At 31.7% G+C, this 16,134-nt stretch overlaps 3 protein-coding genes across 3 annotated transcripts; all 3 read right to left on the bottom strand.

The window, feature by feature from the left end:
* Positions 1-1,693: 1,693 nt before the first annotated feature.
* On the bottom strand, positions 1,694-6,106 carry HELRODRAFT_160841 (hypothetical protein; the record flags this gene model as incomplete). The annotated part of the gene is made up of 6 exons (XM_009017771.1): positions 1,694-2,690; positions 3,345-3,346; positions 3,733-3,828; positions 4,719-4,847; positions 5,274-5,537; positions 6,104-6,106. The coding sequence occupies 6 exons, from the start codon at positions 6,104-6,106 to the stop codon at positions 1,694-1,696; spliced, it is 1,491 nt and encodes a 496-aa protein (XP_009016019.1).
* A 987-nt stretch (positions 6,107-7,093) lies between these two features.
* On the bottom strand, positions 7,094-11,902 carry HELRODRAFT_160842 (hypothetical protein; the record flags this gene model as incomplete). Its single annotated transcript, XM_009017772.1, has 5 exons — positions 7,094-7,172; positions 7,636-7,767; positions 9,256-9,372; positions 10,773-10,873; positions 11,267-11,902. The coding sequence occupies 5 exons, from the start codon at positions 11,900-11,902 to the stop codon at positions 7,094-7,096; spliced, it is 1,065 nt and encodes a 354-aa protein (XP_009016020.1).
* Positions 11,903-15,013: 3,111 nt separating this feature from the next.
* On the bottom strand, positions 15,014-15,730 carry HELRODRAFT_160843 (hypothetical protein; the record flags this gene model as incomplete). The annotated part of the gene is made up of 2 exons (XM_009017773.1): positions 15,014-15,122; positions 15,507-15,730. The coding sequence occupies 2 exons, from the start codon at positions 15,728-15,730 to the stop codon at positions 15,014-15,016; spliced, it is 333 nt and encodes a 110-aa protein (XP_009016021.1).
* Between the last annotated feature and the right edge of the window lie 404 nt (positions 15,731-16,134).

Below are 16,134 nucleotides of genomic sequence, written 5' to 3' on the forward strand. Positions count from 1 at the left end.
CCGAACACGTGTTTGTAGTACTCTACTATATGTATACTTTGTATGACTGTATTTGTATGTGAATGTATGTATATATATATATATACTATTTATGTATATGTATGCATATGTATGTATTGTATGTAATTGCATTTATACAAACTTATTCATACACATATACACATGCATGCAGATATACAACTATGTTTACATACAAACATGCAAACACATACAGACCCAAACGTATAAACACTATCATTAGCATACAAAACACACACTCATCATACGAACATAGATAGTACGTTGGAATGGAACAAAGAATAAAGATCACCAGTAGTACTACGCAGTTGATTGACAGGTCTGTTTAACATTATCTTCTGTAATGAGATGATGTAACACCATCATAATTTTGCGGTAATTTACATTCATATTCCAGTAGAATAAATTTGTGTTCTACTTTTTCACATAACTGTTGCTCAGTCTTACGAAAGCCAGCAACTGTTACCCAGTGTAACTTTTTAAATGTTCATACTTTTATTTTATAAGGATAAATAAATTCAAACTTTAGTCATTCCTGTTACGTATAACATGTCCTCTGTCACGTATACGGTGTACAGCTGACGTTTTTGAGGTTGTGACGAAATATGACTTTATGTACCTCGCGTTGGCCGAGGAAAATTAAGCTGTTTTGTTCTGTGTCACTTATTCATTTCAACACATACATTATTGATTTCTCAACCAGGAAAGGTTTTGCGACATGACAATTGAAAAAATGACGTACGACGCTATGTAACTACCTCCACAAAATCAGCGCCGTTAAGGAAATATTAGGGTCACAGTAAAATCATCTATCTGCAACTGCAAGTCACCTGAGCTAAATGATACAAAAGAAGTCAAAATGATGACACCGTGCAAACTACACGAAATGGTCAATAAATGTGGAGTCCTATACAAATTTATCATTATCATTTATGGTTTGCCATTTTTTCCTCAATTCGGGAATGTGTTGAAAAGATTCAACATTATGCAGGCTATCAGCGTTCAATCGTGTAATGAAGTTCTACAAAATTCGAAAGCGATTATTTGTTCCGGCTAGTTGTGGGTTCACAAAAAAAAACCTGTTTTTCGACTGAATTTTTAATTAATAATTCTATAACTAACCAACAAAATGTTTAAATTCTTTATTTGAATAAATGCCGAATAATGAAAACCTAATAGCCGTTAAAAGCATCGAAAAACCATAATTTCGCTGACATATAACAAGGATTAAATAAATAAATAAATTAACAGATAAACAAAACAAATTAATTACTAAATCAGACAGATAGAAAAATTAAATATCTTTAAAATTTAAATAGATTGCTCATCAAAAAATCAAATGGACCACGTCATAAATCTGAATTTATCTTAACAATGAAAAAACAACACATTAAAAAGCATGGATTGAAAGGTTAAATAATCTCTTTAGCACCGAATTCCTTAATTTAATTAATTACTATAATTTTTAACCAATAGCAATCAACTATTGAACTATGTTGAAAACTCACACCATCAACAAATCGTTAAAACTTTTATATTGAATAAAGATTTAAAATAAATATAAAACCTAAAAAAATGGTTTAGATTCAACAATATTAAACAATATTATCAGTCAGTTATTTATTTTCAATTTAAAAAAATGATAAATAGAGATTACATCGTCACAAATGTCCTACTACAAGACGCCTGAATCATTTTTAAAACTATCAAAATTTTTAACAGACGAACATTCGCTAGAAGTGAAGCCACCATCATCGTCATCGTCGTCACCATCATCATTATTATCATTCTCATTATCACCATCACTTCCATTATTATAACTTTCACCATCATCATCGTCGTCGTTATTTTGATGTACTCCGCTTATTCCTTCAAGATCATCGAGCAGTTTGTTTTCGTAATAAAAATCGAACGTTTGGCAGAGGCTAATGCTAGTATCACTATCGTTATCGCTGTTATCATTATTACTTCTAATGTTCTTATTATTATTACTGTTGTTATTGTTATTATTATTATTATTATTAATTTTCAAACCGCTGCTTGTAGAATCAGCAGTAATAACTTTTCTGACGTTGTTTGTATTATTAGTAGTAGAAGTATCAGCAGTGGTGAAAGTAGTATTTTTATAACTATTATTATAATTATTATTATTATTAAAATAATAATTGTTATTATTATTGCTGTAGGATGCGTCGCTTATTTTTTTGTAGACACCAGAGCAGCCTTCGAGGCAAGCATCTTTGCACTTGGCCTCCTTGTAGCTACTAAGGTTCAATTTCTCTTTCAGTGTTTTTTTAGATTTAGGAATTTTAAGAGTAAACAGGTAATTAGTGTTGTCGCCATTGTTAGGGATGTGCGATTGAGAGATTCTGTCCCCAAGGCCTTCGTCGCAATTTATGAATGATTTTCTTTTGCTGGTCGTTCGGGAGAATGGCGATGGTGAAGAGGATAAGGAAGATTGCGATAAAAATGATAACGGTGATGACGGTGGCGATGCTGACAATCGCGACGACGATGACGATGGTGGCGTTAGAAGTGTCAAACGCGACGATATTGACGGCGATGATGATTGCGACGAGTGCTGACGCAATTGAATATTTGATGGTGTAGAACGGCTTGTGCAATTATTGCTGTCGTTGGAGCTAATAGAAGTTGTCGTTGCTGCGTTATTGCTGTTGGTTGGTGTAGTAGCGGTTGATGTGGTTGATGGTGACGGTAATGGTGGCAACGACAATGGCTCTTCAACAAGCTTCCGATATACGGGCAAAAATGCCGTCGTAGACGATGAGTAAGATTTCTTTAACTGTTTGAACCTTGAAGTTTTGGTCGTTGGTGTGGTAGGCGGTAGACAGGATGAAGGAAGAGAATGATGGTGGTGGTGGTGAGAAGGAAGAGGAGGATGTGAGGAGGGACTGGGAAGCGAAGGAACATCAACTGAAATGTGATTTGGCAAAAATTTAACAAATGTCTAGATCGTTAAATAAACAAACATATACCGCCTTCGATTAACATCTTATATCAATCAAACCAGACAATTATGGTAAGTCCGTTAATAAAATGATCACAAACTAAGCAATTAAACAACAATCAATCAAGCAACCAACCAATCAATCAACTAACCAATCAATCAATCAACCAATCAATCCAATGTTCAATCAATCAACCAACCTTGGATAATTTTATTAATATGAGACGCCAGCGACCCACTTAAATTATTCACGTCACTCCGAATAACTTTCTTCAGCTGGTGACAGCAATGAAATTTATTCTTCTCACTCCTGGCCTTATAATAAAAATAATAATTCTAAATTATTTTATATAATTACCTCTAAAAATGAGTCTCATAATTTTAAAAAATATATTGTTATTTAATAATTATAAGTGTCTATACATTCATGCATGTATGTATAGCTGTACCATCAAACAACATTTGTGACCCAAATTTCTAAGAATCATAATTACATTTAGATTAACAAATAATTAATAGCCGAATTGAAATTAATTATAATTAATGACAAAAATAGTTTAACATTTAAAAAGACTGTTCATTTGTTCGTTCGTTCGTTCATTTTTACAAACATTAGTCAGTTTGTTTGTTTATTCATTCTTATATTCCATTAAACAATGTCATTTTTCATTCGTTCGATCTTCATTCATTTACTCAATCACTCATTCGTTCGTTCGTTTGTTCATCCATCCATCCATCATATTAACCTCCAGTTTGAGATACTGAGTAGGGTCATGGATCGATATGAGGATGAATGAGAGAAGGTTGTTCGGAACTTTTTCAATCAACATAACATCGGATGTCTGAGTGAATGATTGAATGAATGAGTGAGTGAATGAAATAATTAATTAATGAATGAGTGAATGAATGAATGAATGAATGAATGAATGAATGAATGAACGAACGAACGAACGAACGAACGAATGAATGAACGAATAAATGAATTAGAAACGAATGCACGAATAAATTAATTCAATCTCTGATAATTAATTATTTGAAAACATATTAAAACAAAAACATGACGCCACAAATATCTAGAAAAATATTTAAGAAACTACTCATACAAATTGCTGTTACAAAAAAATAAATAATTAAAAACGGGCCGACAAAAAAATAACAGATTACAATTTTTCAATTCAGGAAAACACATACAAACACATATATATACACGTACGTACACACAGATACAAACATATACAAACTCTCTTAAACATACAAAAGTATACAAACTCGTACAAACTCATAAAAAACGAGCAAATACAAATACTCTTGAACAAACAAACAGATGACAAACATACAAACATATACCAACACATACGAACATACATATAAACATATACCAACAAACAAAAATATACAAACAAATGTACACACATATAGCACTTTACACGATCACAAACTCGCATTGAATGAAACAATACCGATATTGTGTTAAAAATGTTGTAAATAATAATAATAATAAATAATAATAATAATATTAGAATAACAATCCAGTTGAAAATGATAAAAATAACGATAAGAATAACTTTGAAAACTTAGTCATTGATTTCGATTAATAGACCACGCAGGTGTATTTTTATCTCTCTCTCTCTCTCTCTCTCTCTCTCTCTCTCTCTCTCTCTCTCTCTCTCTTTCTCATCCTTTCATTCATTCAATCATCAATGCATGCGTCCATCAATCCATCCATCCTTACTTTAAAAAAAATCTTGACCAGGTACTTATCAGTATTCTTCTTTCTAGCCAATAAGATGAACCTAGTAAAGAGGAAAAGGAAGAGTGGCGTCTTCTCATTGGTCACTTTGTTTCGGGCAAAGAATTTTTCCTGGTGATGTTGTGTGTGAGTGTGTGTGGTGTGTGTGTTGTTGGTGTGTGTGTGTGTAAATGTAGGAGAGTACGTACGTGTGTGTGTGTTTCTGTGAGTGTGTGTGTGTTTATGTGTGTGTTTATTTGTGTGTGTGTGTGTGTGTGTGTGTGTGTGTGTGTGTGTGTGTGTGTGTGTGTGTGTGTGTGTGTGTGTGTGTGTGTGTGTGTGTATGTACGTCTATATTTTTGCGTGCATATGTACAGTACTTGTACGTATAGGTATATGTGTGAATGTTGGCCATTGAAAAATAAAAAATATCATCATTAGTTGAGCGAACTTTTCACTAACAATCCAAAATAAACATCATCACAGTCATTATCATCATCGTCATAATCATCATTCGCATCGTCATTCACATCATTATCGCCAGAAAATGAAATATACCTTCAGCATAAGTTCACCCACATCTGGAGACACCGTGTTATCTTTATCATTCCTCTTACCATCACCATCATTACCATTGCTGTTATTGTTATTATTATTATTATTATTGTTGTTGTTGTTTTTATTGTTGTTATTATTTTTATAGTTTAAAGTTCGTTGATTGTTGGATTGGTTGATATGATTCAGGACGGTGTTCATGGCTTGGATGGCTTGCTCTATGCACCTAGCAAGGTCATGGTTGTGGCTACAACAGCTCTTCATGTTCTGTTGTTGTTGTGTTGTTGTTGTTGTTGTTGTTGTGATAATGATGATGACGTGTTGACAATTATTAATATTGCGGTGATAGTGACTGTGATGATAGTGCTTATGATGATAGTGACTATGATGATAGTGACTATGATGATAGTGACTATGATGATAGTGACTATGATGATAGTAATTAAGATGATAGTGATAGCAACTAAGACGATCAAAAATAATGAATGGCGATTGAAACGGCATTGTTTAACAGCAAAGATGATGAAAACGATTATGATGAAGATGATGACGATGACTATGGCGAGAAGGATGATAATGATGATAATGATGGAATGACGATGATGATGATTACAACAACGATAATGATGATAATGATAATGAGAAATGCATATTTTTTGAACCCCGCCTCACAAATAGTCCAACGGTTGGTTGGAATGCAGTTGTTAAAAGACGTTATTTTCACTAGTTGGAGTCGCACCAAATTTTATTATTATTATTATTATTATTATTATTATTATTATTATTATTATTATTATTATTATTATTATTATTATTGTCCTTATCATCATTACCATTTTTATCTTTATTATTATTTCTGTTGTTACTACTATTATAGTTAGTGACAGTGTTGTAAATAAGTAATTTTATTAGTATAAGTAGAAGCAGTAGTAGTGGCAGCTGTAGTAGTAGCTGCAGAAGCAATAATAGATATGTAGCAGTAGTAGTAGTGGTAGTAGTAGCAGTAGCAAAATGTTTTCTGAATGTCATTGAATTCTACGTAAACTGCACACGATTTTACATATTAAAATACATCATATATGGATATATACATATATATATATATATATATATATCTTGTGTAAGATATCATATATCAAACATGAACGATTTCACATCTTATTAAAATTATCATATATCATATATGGATATATATATATATATATATATCTTTTGTTAGATATTATATCATATATACACACATATACACGTTCAAACGCGCGCGCTCACTCACGCATCTAAATATCTTTATTAAGATACTTGAGAATATTATAAGAATGGGGAAAAAGATAAAAATAATAATAATAATAATAAGAAGAAGAAAAATATGATAATATTTATTCTAGTTCTAAGATAATAATAGTTCATCAAAAGCAGATCAAAACAACATCATCTTCATCGTCGTCGTCATCATCATCCAAATTGTTGCTGTCAATATCGAAAACATCATCGTCGTCGTCATCGTCGTCTTCATCATCGTCGTCATCACCATTATGGTTAGCGTCATAATTATTTATTATCGTCCTTTGTTAAATTTTCAAACATTATCGTCGGCAATATCGTTGTCATCATCATCAGCAGCATCGTATATGTGACTACAAGTATGGCTAACTAACATAATAATTATCATCGCTATCACATCACCATAATCACAGTCAAACACTCACCATCATCATCATCAAAATTAACACCAACTTAATCTTCATCATCGTCATCATCATCATCATTAACATCACTTTCATCTTCATCATCGTTATCAAAAACGCCGTCATAATGATATGCAATTATTTAAATGCTGTCTCAAGTAACATGACCAAGATTATGCGGGCGAAGATGATGATGAGGATGATGGTGATTGTGGTGCTGTTGGTAATGATGATATTAGTTGATAGTGATGACGATGATGAAACTTCAAACATTAATCATGAAAGACATTATACATGCTGACAGCAGTGATTACCTTTGTCAATTTCATAGACTTAATAAAACATTTACCGTTTAATTGGTCGAACAATCAGTCAACTATTTCACCAGTCAAACAACCAATCAGCTAACCAGCCGATCGACCAACCAATCATCCAACAAACCAACCAATTAACCAACCCGCCAACTGACCAATCGACTAATATAAACTGCAGCAAAAACAGTAAAAACTTGTAGGTTAAACCCTTAAATCTCTTTGTTTAAAACTCCAAACAGCCAACCAGCCAACCTACCAATCAACTAGCTAACCAACCAATCAATCAAACAACCAGTCAACTGGCAATCAACCAACCGACCAGCCGAACGACGAGCCAACCAGCCAACCTGAAGAAAGAGATGATACTTGGATATCCTCTGGACAGGCTTCAGTAGGTAGGACACCAGAGGCAGACGATGGTTCAATTTCTTCTGCATGTCGTGAACGTGGGAGGCTGTCGTGGCAGACTTCATGCATCTCTTTATCAACTCCAAGGATCTGATGATGAGGATGATGAAGATGATGAGGATGGTGAGGATGATGAAGATGAAGATAACGACGATGGCGATCAAAATGATGAGAATGAGAGCAATGAAGGTGATGAAGTTACGACAAATTTAAAATCACAAAAAGAAATGATACGCAAAATAATGACGACGATGTTGACGATGATGATGACGGTAGGAATGATGACACTGATTGCAAGGACGAAAGTTATGATGACACTGATGACTAAGAAGATGATGATGATGAAAATGATAATGACGAAGACGATGATAACGAAGAAATCGATGTACACGAAGATGATGATGATAATTACTATACATTATTAATTATCACGTGAAAAAAACAATTAACATCAATTACAATAATAATTAACTACTACTATCTTAATAATTATAAAATATTTATACAACTACCAAAATGCACCTAGCACTTCCAATGAAGAATTTCATAAATTTCTATAACCATACCAGCCATTACTTTAAATTACTCTAATTTAAAAACTAGTCAAGGTAATGCATTATAAATACTAACAAACACACACACACACAGACACAGACGTAAACTCGCGCACACACATTTATAAATACATCCGGTACATAAACATACCTGTATATACTACGTGAATACATATATACATGTATACATACATAGACATAAAATGATACTATACAAAGATATATATATATACAGTACATACACATTAATAAACCGTGATACAATACAAGGATACTTCATCAAGATACGTAGAAATCTATGTTAATAGCTGAAATGTCAAACAAATTACTGATTAAGATTCCCTTGAAGTATTATTACTAGTTAGAAGTAATCAACTCTAATGTTATGCCAACCCTTTACTATAACTACTTTCAATGTTTATAAACGTTTGCAACATTCATTTATATGAACGAACAAACGAACGAACGAACGAACAAACGAACGAACGAACGAACAAACGAATGAATGATCGATTGATTGATTGAGTATGAATGAACGGATGAATAGATGAATGAACAAACAAACCATTTAACAAACATGCCAATAATAATAAAATTTACAGATAAGTTGATGAACAAACTAAATTGTATTATTATTAACTACTTCCCGTGTTTTCATTATCTCAATCAACCCAATAAAAAATACTTTCTTATCATCATTTCATCGCAACCGTCATAACCACTCATCATCACCATCATCATCGTCATCGTCGTCGTCATCTTTATCTCTATCACCATCATTCTAAGTTAGTCTAACAATCCTTGAAAGAAAAGCATAAATAAGCCACGGAGGATTAGGCGTGTCTTATATCATCATCTTCTTCTTCATCTTTCTCTTCATCACAATTTCGTCACCATCATTATTATTTTGTTCGCCGTCGTCGTCTTCATCATCATCATCTTCCTCGTCATCATCAACATCTTCATCGTCATCATCATCATCGTCATTATCATCATCACCATCTTCATCATCATCATCACTAACGTTGGGTAATCAGAACAGTAAGTGGCGTATAAATAGAAGCCCTTGTTATTCTCTACAAAGGTCAAGGAGATTTTTTCGGGGTCATGTTCACATACGCTTAATTGGTTCAGGAGTGAGCTGTATATAAATAGAATTTATCATGGTTTAATTTATTATAATGTCATTAATAATAATAATAATAACAAAAACAAACTTATTGGTTCCTTCTCTCTCACTCTCTTTTTAAATTGATTGTTATTATTCTTATTATCCTTCTCATCATTGTTATTGTTATAATTTATTAATACATATGAGCAGTTATCAAAGAATGTTAAGTACAATCCGCCTCCAAAAGTTTCTGCTAATAAGAATGACAAGATGATGATAAAAAAAAATGTGTACATGTGACATTGTGTGTGTGGTGTGTGTATGTTTGTTTATGTGTGTGTGTGTAAATATGTGTTATAAGACAAAGACCTTTGTAATTTTACTCGTATACATATGTCTGCAAAATTTAATAAATAAATAAATAACTAGATCTATGAGTGTTTAGGTTCTATATGATACCTCTATTTTGTTTCTATCTTGTATTAAATATGTTTGTTCTATTTTGTTTAGTAAGCAAACAAACCAAACGAGTGAATGATTTATGTGCATGTTATGAACGTCCTAAGATACTACAGACACACGTGATAAAAATAAATTAACAATGAACAAACAGACAAACAGACAAAAAGACAAACATGCAGACAGTCATCAGTCAATCAGACCAACACCCAGACAAACAAAGAAATAAACACAGACAAAATCACACAACATATAGATAGATAAATAGACAGATAGACAGACAGACAAAAAGATAATCAAACATTCAAGTGAACATAGACAAAATCAGAAAAACAGACCATACGGACAGACAGACAGACAGACATTTAGATAAACATTGACATAATCAGACATACGATGAAACAAAGAAACAAAAAAACAGACAGATAGATGTAAACATCTTTTAAACAAACATCAAATCTTAGCAATCTTTTCTCTTGATATAAGAGATGATTGCGATGATAATATAAACGATACAGATAATGATATGATATAAATGATGATATGATAATTATATAACATAATTATATGATACAAAAAATGATGATGGTTTTTATGAGGGTTTTATCATAATAATTTGAATGTCAATGATATTAACCTAATTTTACAATGTTATCAATGAAATGAATGCTAATGACGTAATGATAATATTGACAGTGACGGTGATTATGGAGTGGTGACGTCAACCTTATCTAAAAATGATGAGTGATGTTGAGTGGATGACCTATTAAATAATGGCAACGGATGAAGATTTAGCTTCACTGGTTTGACAAACAAGTTACCTCAAGTGTTTCAAATAACTCACTAATAATGGTAACAAAGAGAGAGAAATATATGGGTAGACAGAAAGACAGACAAACAAACAGACATACAGACAGATAGAAACGCACACAGACAAAGATAGATATTAATAACAATTTGAGAATAAAAACCTGTTAAACTTGAGTAGTTCTTCAATGTTGCTAAATATGACATCACAATTTTTATTCATCTGACCAAATTTCTTGCAGCTGCCTATTGGCTGCTTATACTCCTGGGAGGATTATTAATAACATTTTTTTAGAGAAAAGGAGAGGAGAGAGAGAGAGAGAGAGAGAGAGAGAGAAAGAAAGAGAAAGAAAATTATTGTTTTATTTTAATTTTTAAATAAATAATCTACATTGACTGTCTGAATATGATTTATAAAAATATTTAGATGTGGTTGACAAATGTATTATACGTATATAGATTATGACCATAAACTTGTAGCTATTAGTTAAAAATTAAACAAAACTATTATTTCCACAGTGATAGTAGCTAGAATTAAGTTGCAATCCACATCAATAGATCACCAATCAACCAATTATCCAACCAACCAATCAACCAGCCAACCAATTGATTGATTAATCATCCAAACAACCGTAATTATGTTCTGCAGATCCTCGACATAATTCTTCTCAGTTTCCAGCAACTCTTCAATAATCTTCAGTAAATAATTGGTTTTCTCAGAAGAACTTTTTGATTCAATCATGTCAGCAATAGACCCAGCTTTCTGAATGTTTCTATGGACAGACTCGAAAGAAAATTTAAATTCAAAACTATCTAGAATATTCAAATTGCTTAGAAATTTGTTAAAAACAACACTCTTATCAAACGATAATGATGAGGTTGATAAGGATGAAGATGATGTTTCTAAATTTATCGACCCTTCGCTGGAGTATTTTTTCATTTTTTGCAGATTTCCAGCACCAAAATCCCCATTGTACATGCTATTCCTGATAAAACTGTTGTTACTATTGCAAAAAACTGCTTTTGGGTGAGGTGAGCCAGACGGGTTTGATGGCCTTTCTGGTAGAAATTTTTTTCTCAACTGTTGCGCTTGATGTTTTTTGGGAGACAGCAGATTAGATGTTGCAAAATTTGGCGGAGATGTTGTTGAGTTGGATTTGTGTTGGTGGTCGTTGTTGCTACTGCTGTCATAGCTGTTGTTGTTGTCAATGTTGTTGTTGTTGTTGGTGGTGGTGGTGTTGAGAATTGATCCAGAAGAGGAACTTGAAGTTAGGCTGAGTGGTCTCTTGTTCATTTTGTTGTTAGTTAGGTCTAGTTTCTAGTATATTTTTCTACAGGCTTTAGCTATTTCTTCATCTCTGTAATAAAAATTAATTTAATTTACCAAATGTAAGCTTTAGTTAGCTCAACATTTTCAAATCAAAACTGAAGATCAAAAATATCTGTTCTCTTCTTATATTCATTGTCTGTTATATTAATTACTTTTTTATTCTATTGTTATTCTTAATCCCTAACGAAAATTGAAGATTGACCATTGAATGAAAAACCTGAAAACGGTAAACAAAAAAGAAAAATGCTCAGCAATAATTAAATTAATATTAAATTAAAATAATTAAATTAATATTAATATTAAACAAATTTAAATGGGAAATAACAACAGTGACTTAATGTAACACGTCGGCAATAATATATTTTTAAATTTAAAATTGAATTGAACTAAATTTTAAAAACTGCAAAAATAACATGAATGATTTATCAAGCATGAATAATTAAGATTAACAAATAAATGAATTAGTATTGTGCCTGTATGCAAAAACTTTGTTTATTATTATCTTTTTCATTTTTAAAAATGGGTTTTAAAAAGTAATGTAACAGTTTTTACTTAATTTTCTTTGAATAACATTAATTTTATGTGCGGTTAAGAAATGCTAAATCTATCTAATTAATCCTTTTACATTCGAAACACCCTCTTTGCTCGACAAGCACTTTAAGCTCTAGAAAAGATATATGTTTTAAATTTAAAACAAGACAAATTCCAAAGCAAAGATAAAATACAAACACAAACATACAATACAAACATAAAATAAAAACATACATACAAACATTCAATACAAATATTAATATGTAGCACACAGTTATAGTTTTTCTAAGTACATGAGTACAACACACGAAACTTTTTCTCCAGCAAACACACACAATACAAAAACTACACAACTACATTGTATAAAACAGACGCAAAATACAAATAAACTTATCACAAACACACACACACACAAAAGTATTAACAAAAAAAACAGACATACAAACCTATACAAACAAATGTTAAGCCAAACAGCTCATCATAAGCAAAACCTATGTTTAACAACCGCGTTAGTTTGACTTTAAACTTTTTTAAATTATATAATTTGTATACGTCCATATAATATATATATATATGTGTGTGTGTGTGTGTGTGTGTGTGTGTGTGTGTGTGTGTGTGTGTGTGTGTGTGTGTGTGTATAACATTGATATAACAGTGTACTTGAGTTAATTCAGTAGGTATTGTATACAGTTACTATATATAAACACCCACATAATTTATATACTTGCTTATAGATGTGTTGTAGTAGATAGTACATGAGTTTGTTATTATAGAAAGCTTTTAAAATAAATGTGCATTTAATATAATATATGAAGAATATAACATAGACAGTTAAATTATTGTATGTGCATGAACGTACTGTATAACATTGCGAATTTTAACACGGTGAATTTGCATAGTTTAAGTAAACATAGTCGATAGATGATCAGTTGTACATTGACGTATATGTGCGTATTATGTTGTATATGTACACATGTTCGTCGTGTGTACTGTACGTGTTGTTGTACGAACAGATGTCTATCTGTCTATGATTGTTTTATGTTAATGTTTGCTGTATCATGTTCGTACACTTGTTTGTTTTATGTACATGTTTGCTTTATGCACTTGTTTGTTGCATATTGCATGTCTTTACATATTATACGGCTTGTGTGTAACTCTTTTCTCATGTGCGTTCTTAACACGAGGTTCTCAAACTTTTGACAAAAATGTTTTCACACCCGAGCGTTTTTTTCATTAACTAAAGGTGGATGTTCATCTCGTTAAGAACGTCATACCTCAATTTTAATATAAACGGTTTAATAAACAGCAACAATAACTTAATTAACAACATTGACGATGGCAGTAATGAGCTTATTTCCCCTACAATCACTTATGTATATCGGGAAAAACCAATGCTCCTAATCCTACTAAGTCAATCCCCCATCTACATTTACTCAGTGTTATAAGAAGTATGTATATTTGTATAGTGATAAACATGCAATATGTTGTTCTTACACTGCTACATGATTGTTATATTAGTGTTTTGTAGTGTCATATTGTAGTGTTATACCTACCTGTTCTGGACTCCAACCAAACCAGATGTTTGTGGACTCGTTGAGTTCGAAATTAAAAAGGACTCGCCAACACTGCACAGTGCACACGTATAGCAAAACAACATATCCACGTATAATGAATACATTTACTTAACTTAATAGTACGCCATACTGGTTGAGGTTACTTCTTTTAGTTTTACTTTTTTGGCTGATCTTCAATCCATATGTTGAGAAAAGCAAACAAGATATATATATATATATATATATATATATATATATATAGTTCTCAAAGCGGCCCCTCTAAAGTCAAACAGTTTTCAATGCGGCCCTTACAGCTTAAAGTTTGCCCACCCTTGAGCTAGATAGATAGAAGGATATATATATTTACAATATTCTTATATATATATTATGGTCTACCAATATATATATATATTATGGTCTCCTACCAATATATATATATATATATATATATATATATATATATATATTGAGGTCACGCTAAATTTAAACTGTACTTAAAAAACATCTGTTTAAATGAACAGATTCCATCCGTAGATTTATCTAAAAGTCTATGGCAAGCCATCGTGATTTATTTGAAGATCGGAAATTTTATATTTGTGGAGAGCGTGAAAGTTTGAAAGTAATTAATGGTTTAGGTTAAATTAATAGGAACACGTTGAATTTATATTGTATCGTTACTAACATGTTTGCTATCGCTCTTGTTATTTGATTATTATTGTTATTATTGTTGTTGTCAGCTTTTAAAATCATGAAAATTATGAGAATACTGATTTGAAATAAAAAGAGAGATCAGGTGTATTGAATTGGTTCCAAATTTAGAAAAATAATAAAAATGGATTAAATAACGATTTTAAATAATTTAATTCATAATTTACCCAAAACTGGTTATGATAATATTATTAATAAATTTTTCGATGAATTATTATTAAATTAATAATTAATATTATTAATTGTTCCCCATGGTAAATTATTTTTTCAACCCGTGGTATAATTAAAGAAGATCCCGCCTGCCTAGCAGCTTGCCACAATTAGGGCAGTAGTGTTTGACGTCTCGGCAACTGTCTAGCAGCAGAGGAATTAGACAGCAACCGAATACGAAACTGGTTGATGATGGGGGAATGTCAAATTGCAAATTGATGACGGTGAAATGATGTTGTTGGCATGGTCATTATGCTGGTGGTGATGACGGTGTTAACTTATGAAAATGATGATGGTGGTGACAATACTAAAGATAATAATAGTTATGGTGGAGAATTATGATGACGATGATGATAATTGAACGTAACTTTTTAGTTAAATCAGCTGAATAAAAATTAATTAGATAAATTTCAAAAGAGCAGGCATACCTATAGAAAAATATGAAAAAATTCATTTGATCATTCTTAGCTAATAATCTCTGAATAATCAACAAAAAAATACATTTTAGAAAGAAATACAACAGTTTTGATAAAAAAAATCAAAACAAACAAAACAAAACATCCAACCCCAAAACGAACAGACTACCGCAGAGCAAGAAAGCACCAACACCGGGTGAATAATCAATCAAAGTTTGGACCTCATTGCCACAGTACTTGCAGGTCACTTGGCGGGCCACCCTCGTATAAACGGCATTGTTGGAGAGGGGAGGTTTCATTTGCTGACCGGATGTTTGGGCAGGTTGGGGATTTTTGGAAGGTCTCGAATTCGACGTAGACGAAGCAGACGCCATTTTGGATTCAGTTGAATCGGGTAATTTTGCTCGAATTATCAATTTAAAGTTATTCTAATCAGTACAGATTATTATATTATCATCATTCTGGATGATGATAATATAATAATCTGTACTGTGGTAAGAAAAACTTTTCAAAGAGTTGTTTTGTTTTGAAGAGTTTGAAGTTTTGAAGAAAATAGTTTTGAAGTTTTTGTCTAAAACTTTTGAGATGTTTAAAGAGAAGAGATTAGAAGAATGGTCCACAAATAGAGACGTGAATTTAACATAAAATTTTTTTGTATTAATCAGCCTTCAACTCAGAATGTTGCATTTCTTCTCTTAATGTTTTTGTTTACTTTAAATGTTATTTAGCTTCTGAAAGTCGACACGTTTCATAAACAATAAAAAAGAACAAATAATTA

This window comes from Helobdella robusta (genome assembly GCF_000326865.2).
Source record: "Helobdella robusta unplaced genomic scaffold HELROscaffold_2, whole genome shotgun sequence".
NCBI classification, from domain to species: domain Eukaryota; kingdom Metazoa; phylum Annelida; class Clitellata; order Rhynchobdellida; family Glossiphoniidae; genus Helobdella; species Helobdella robusta.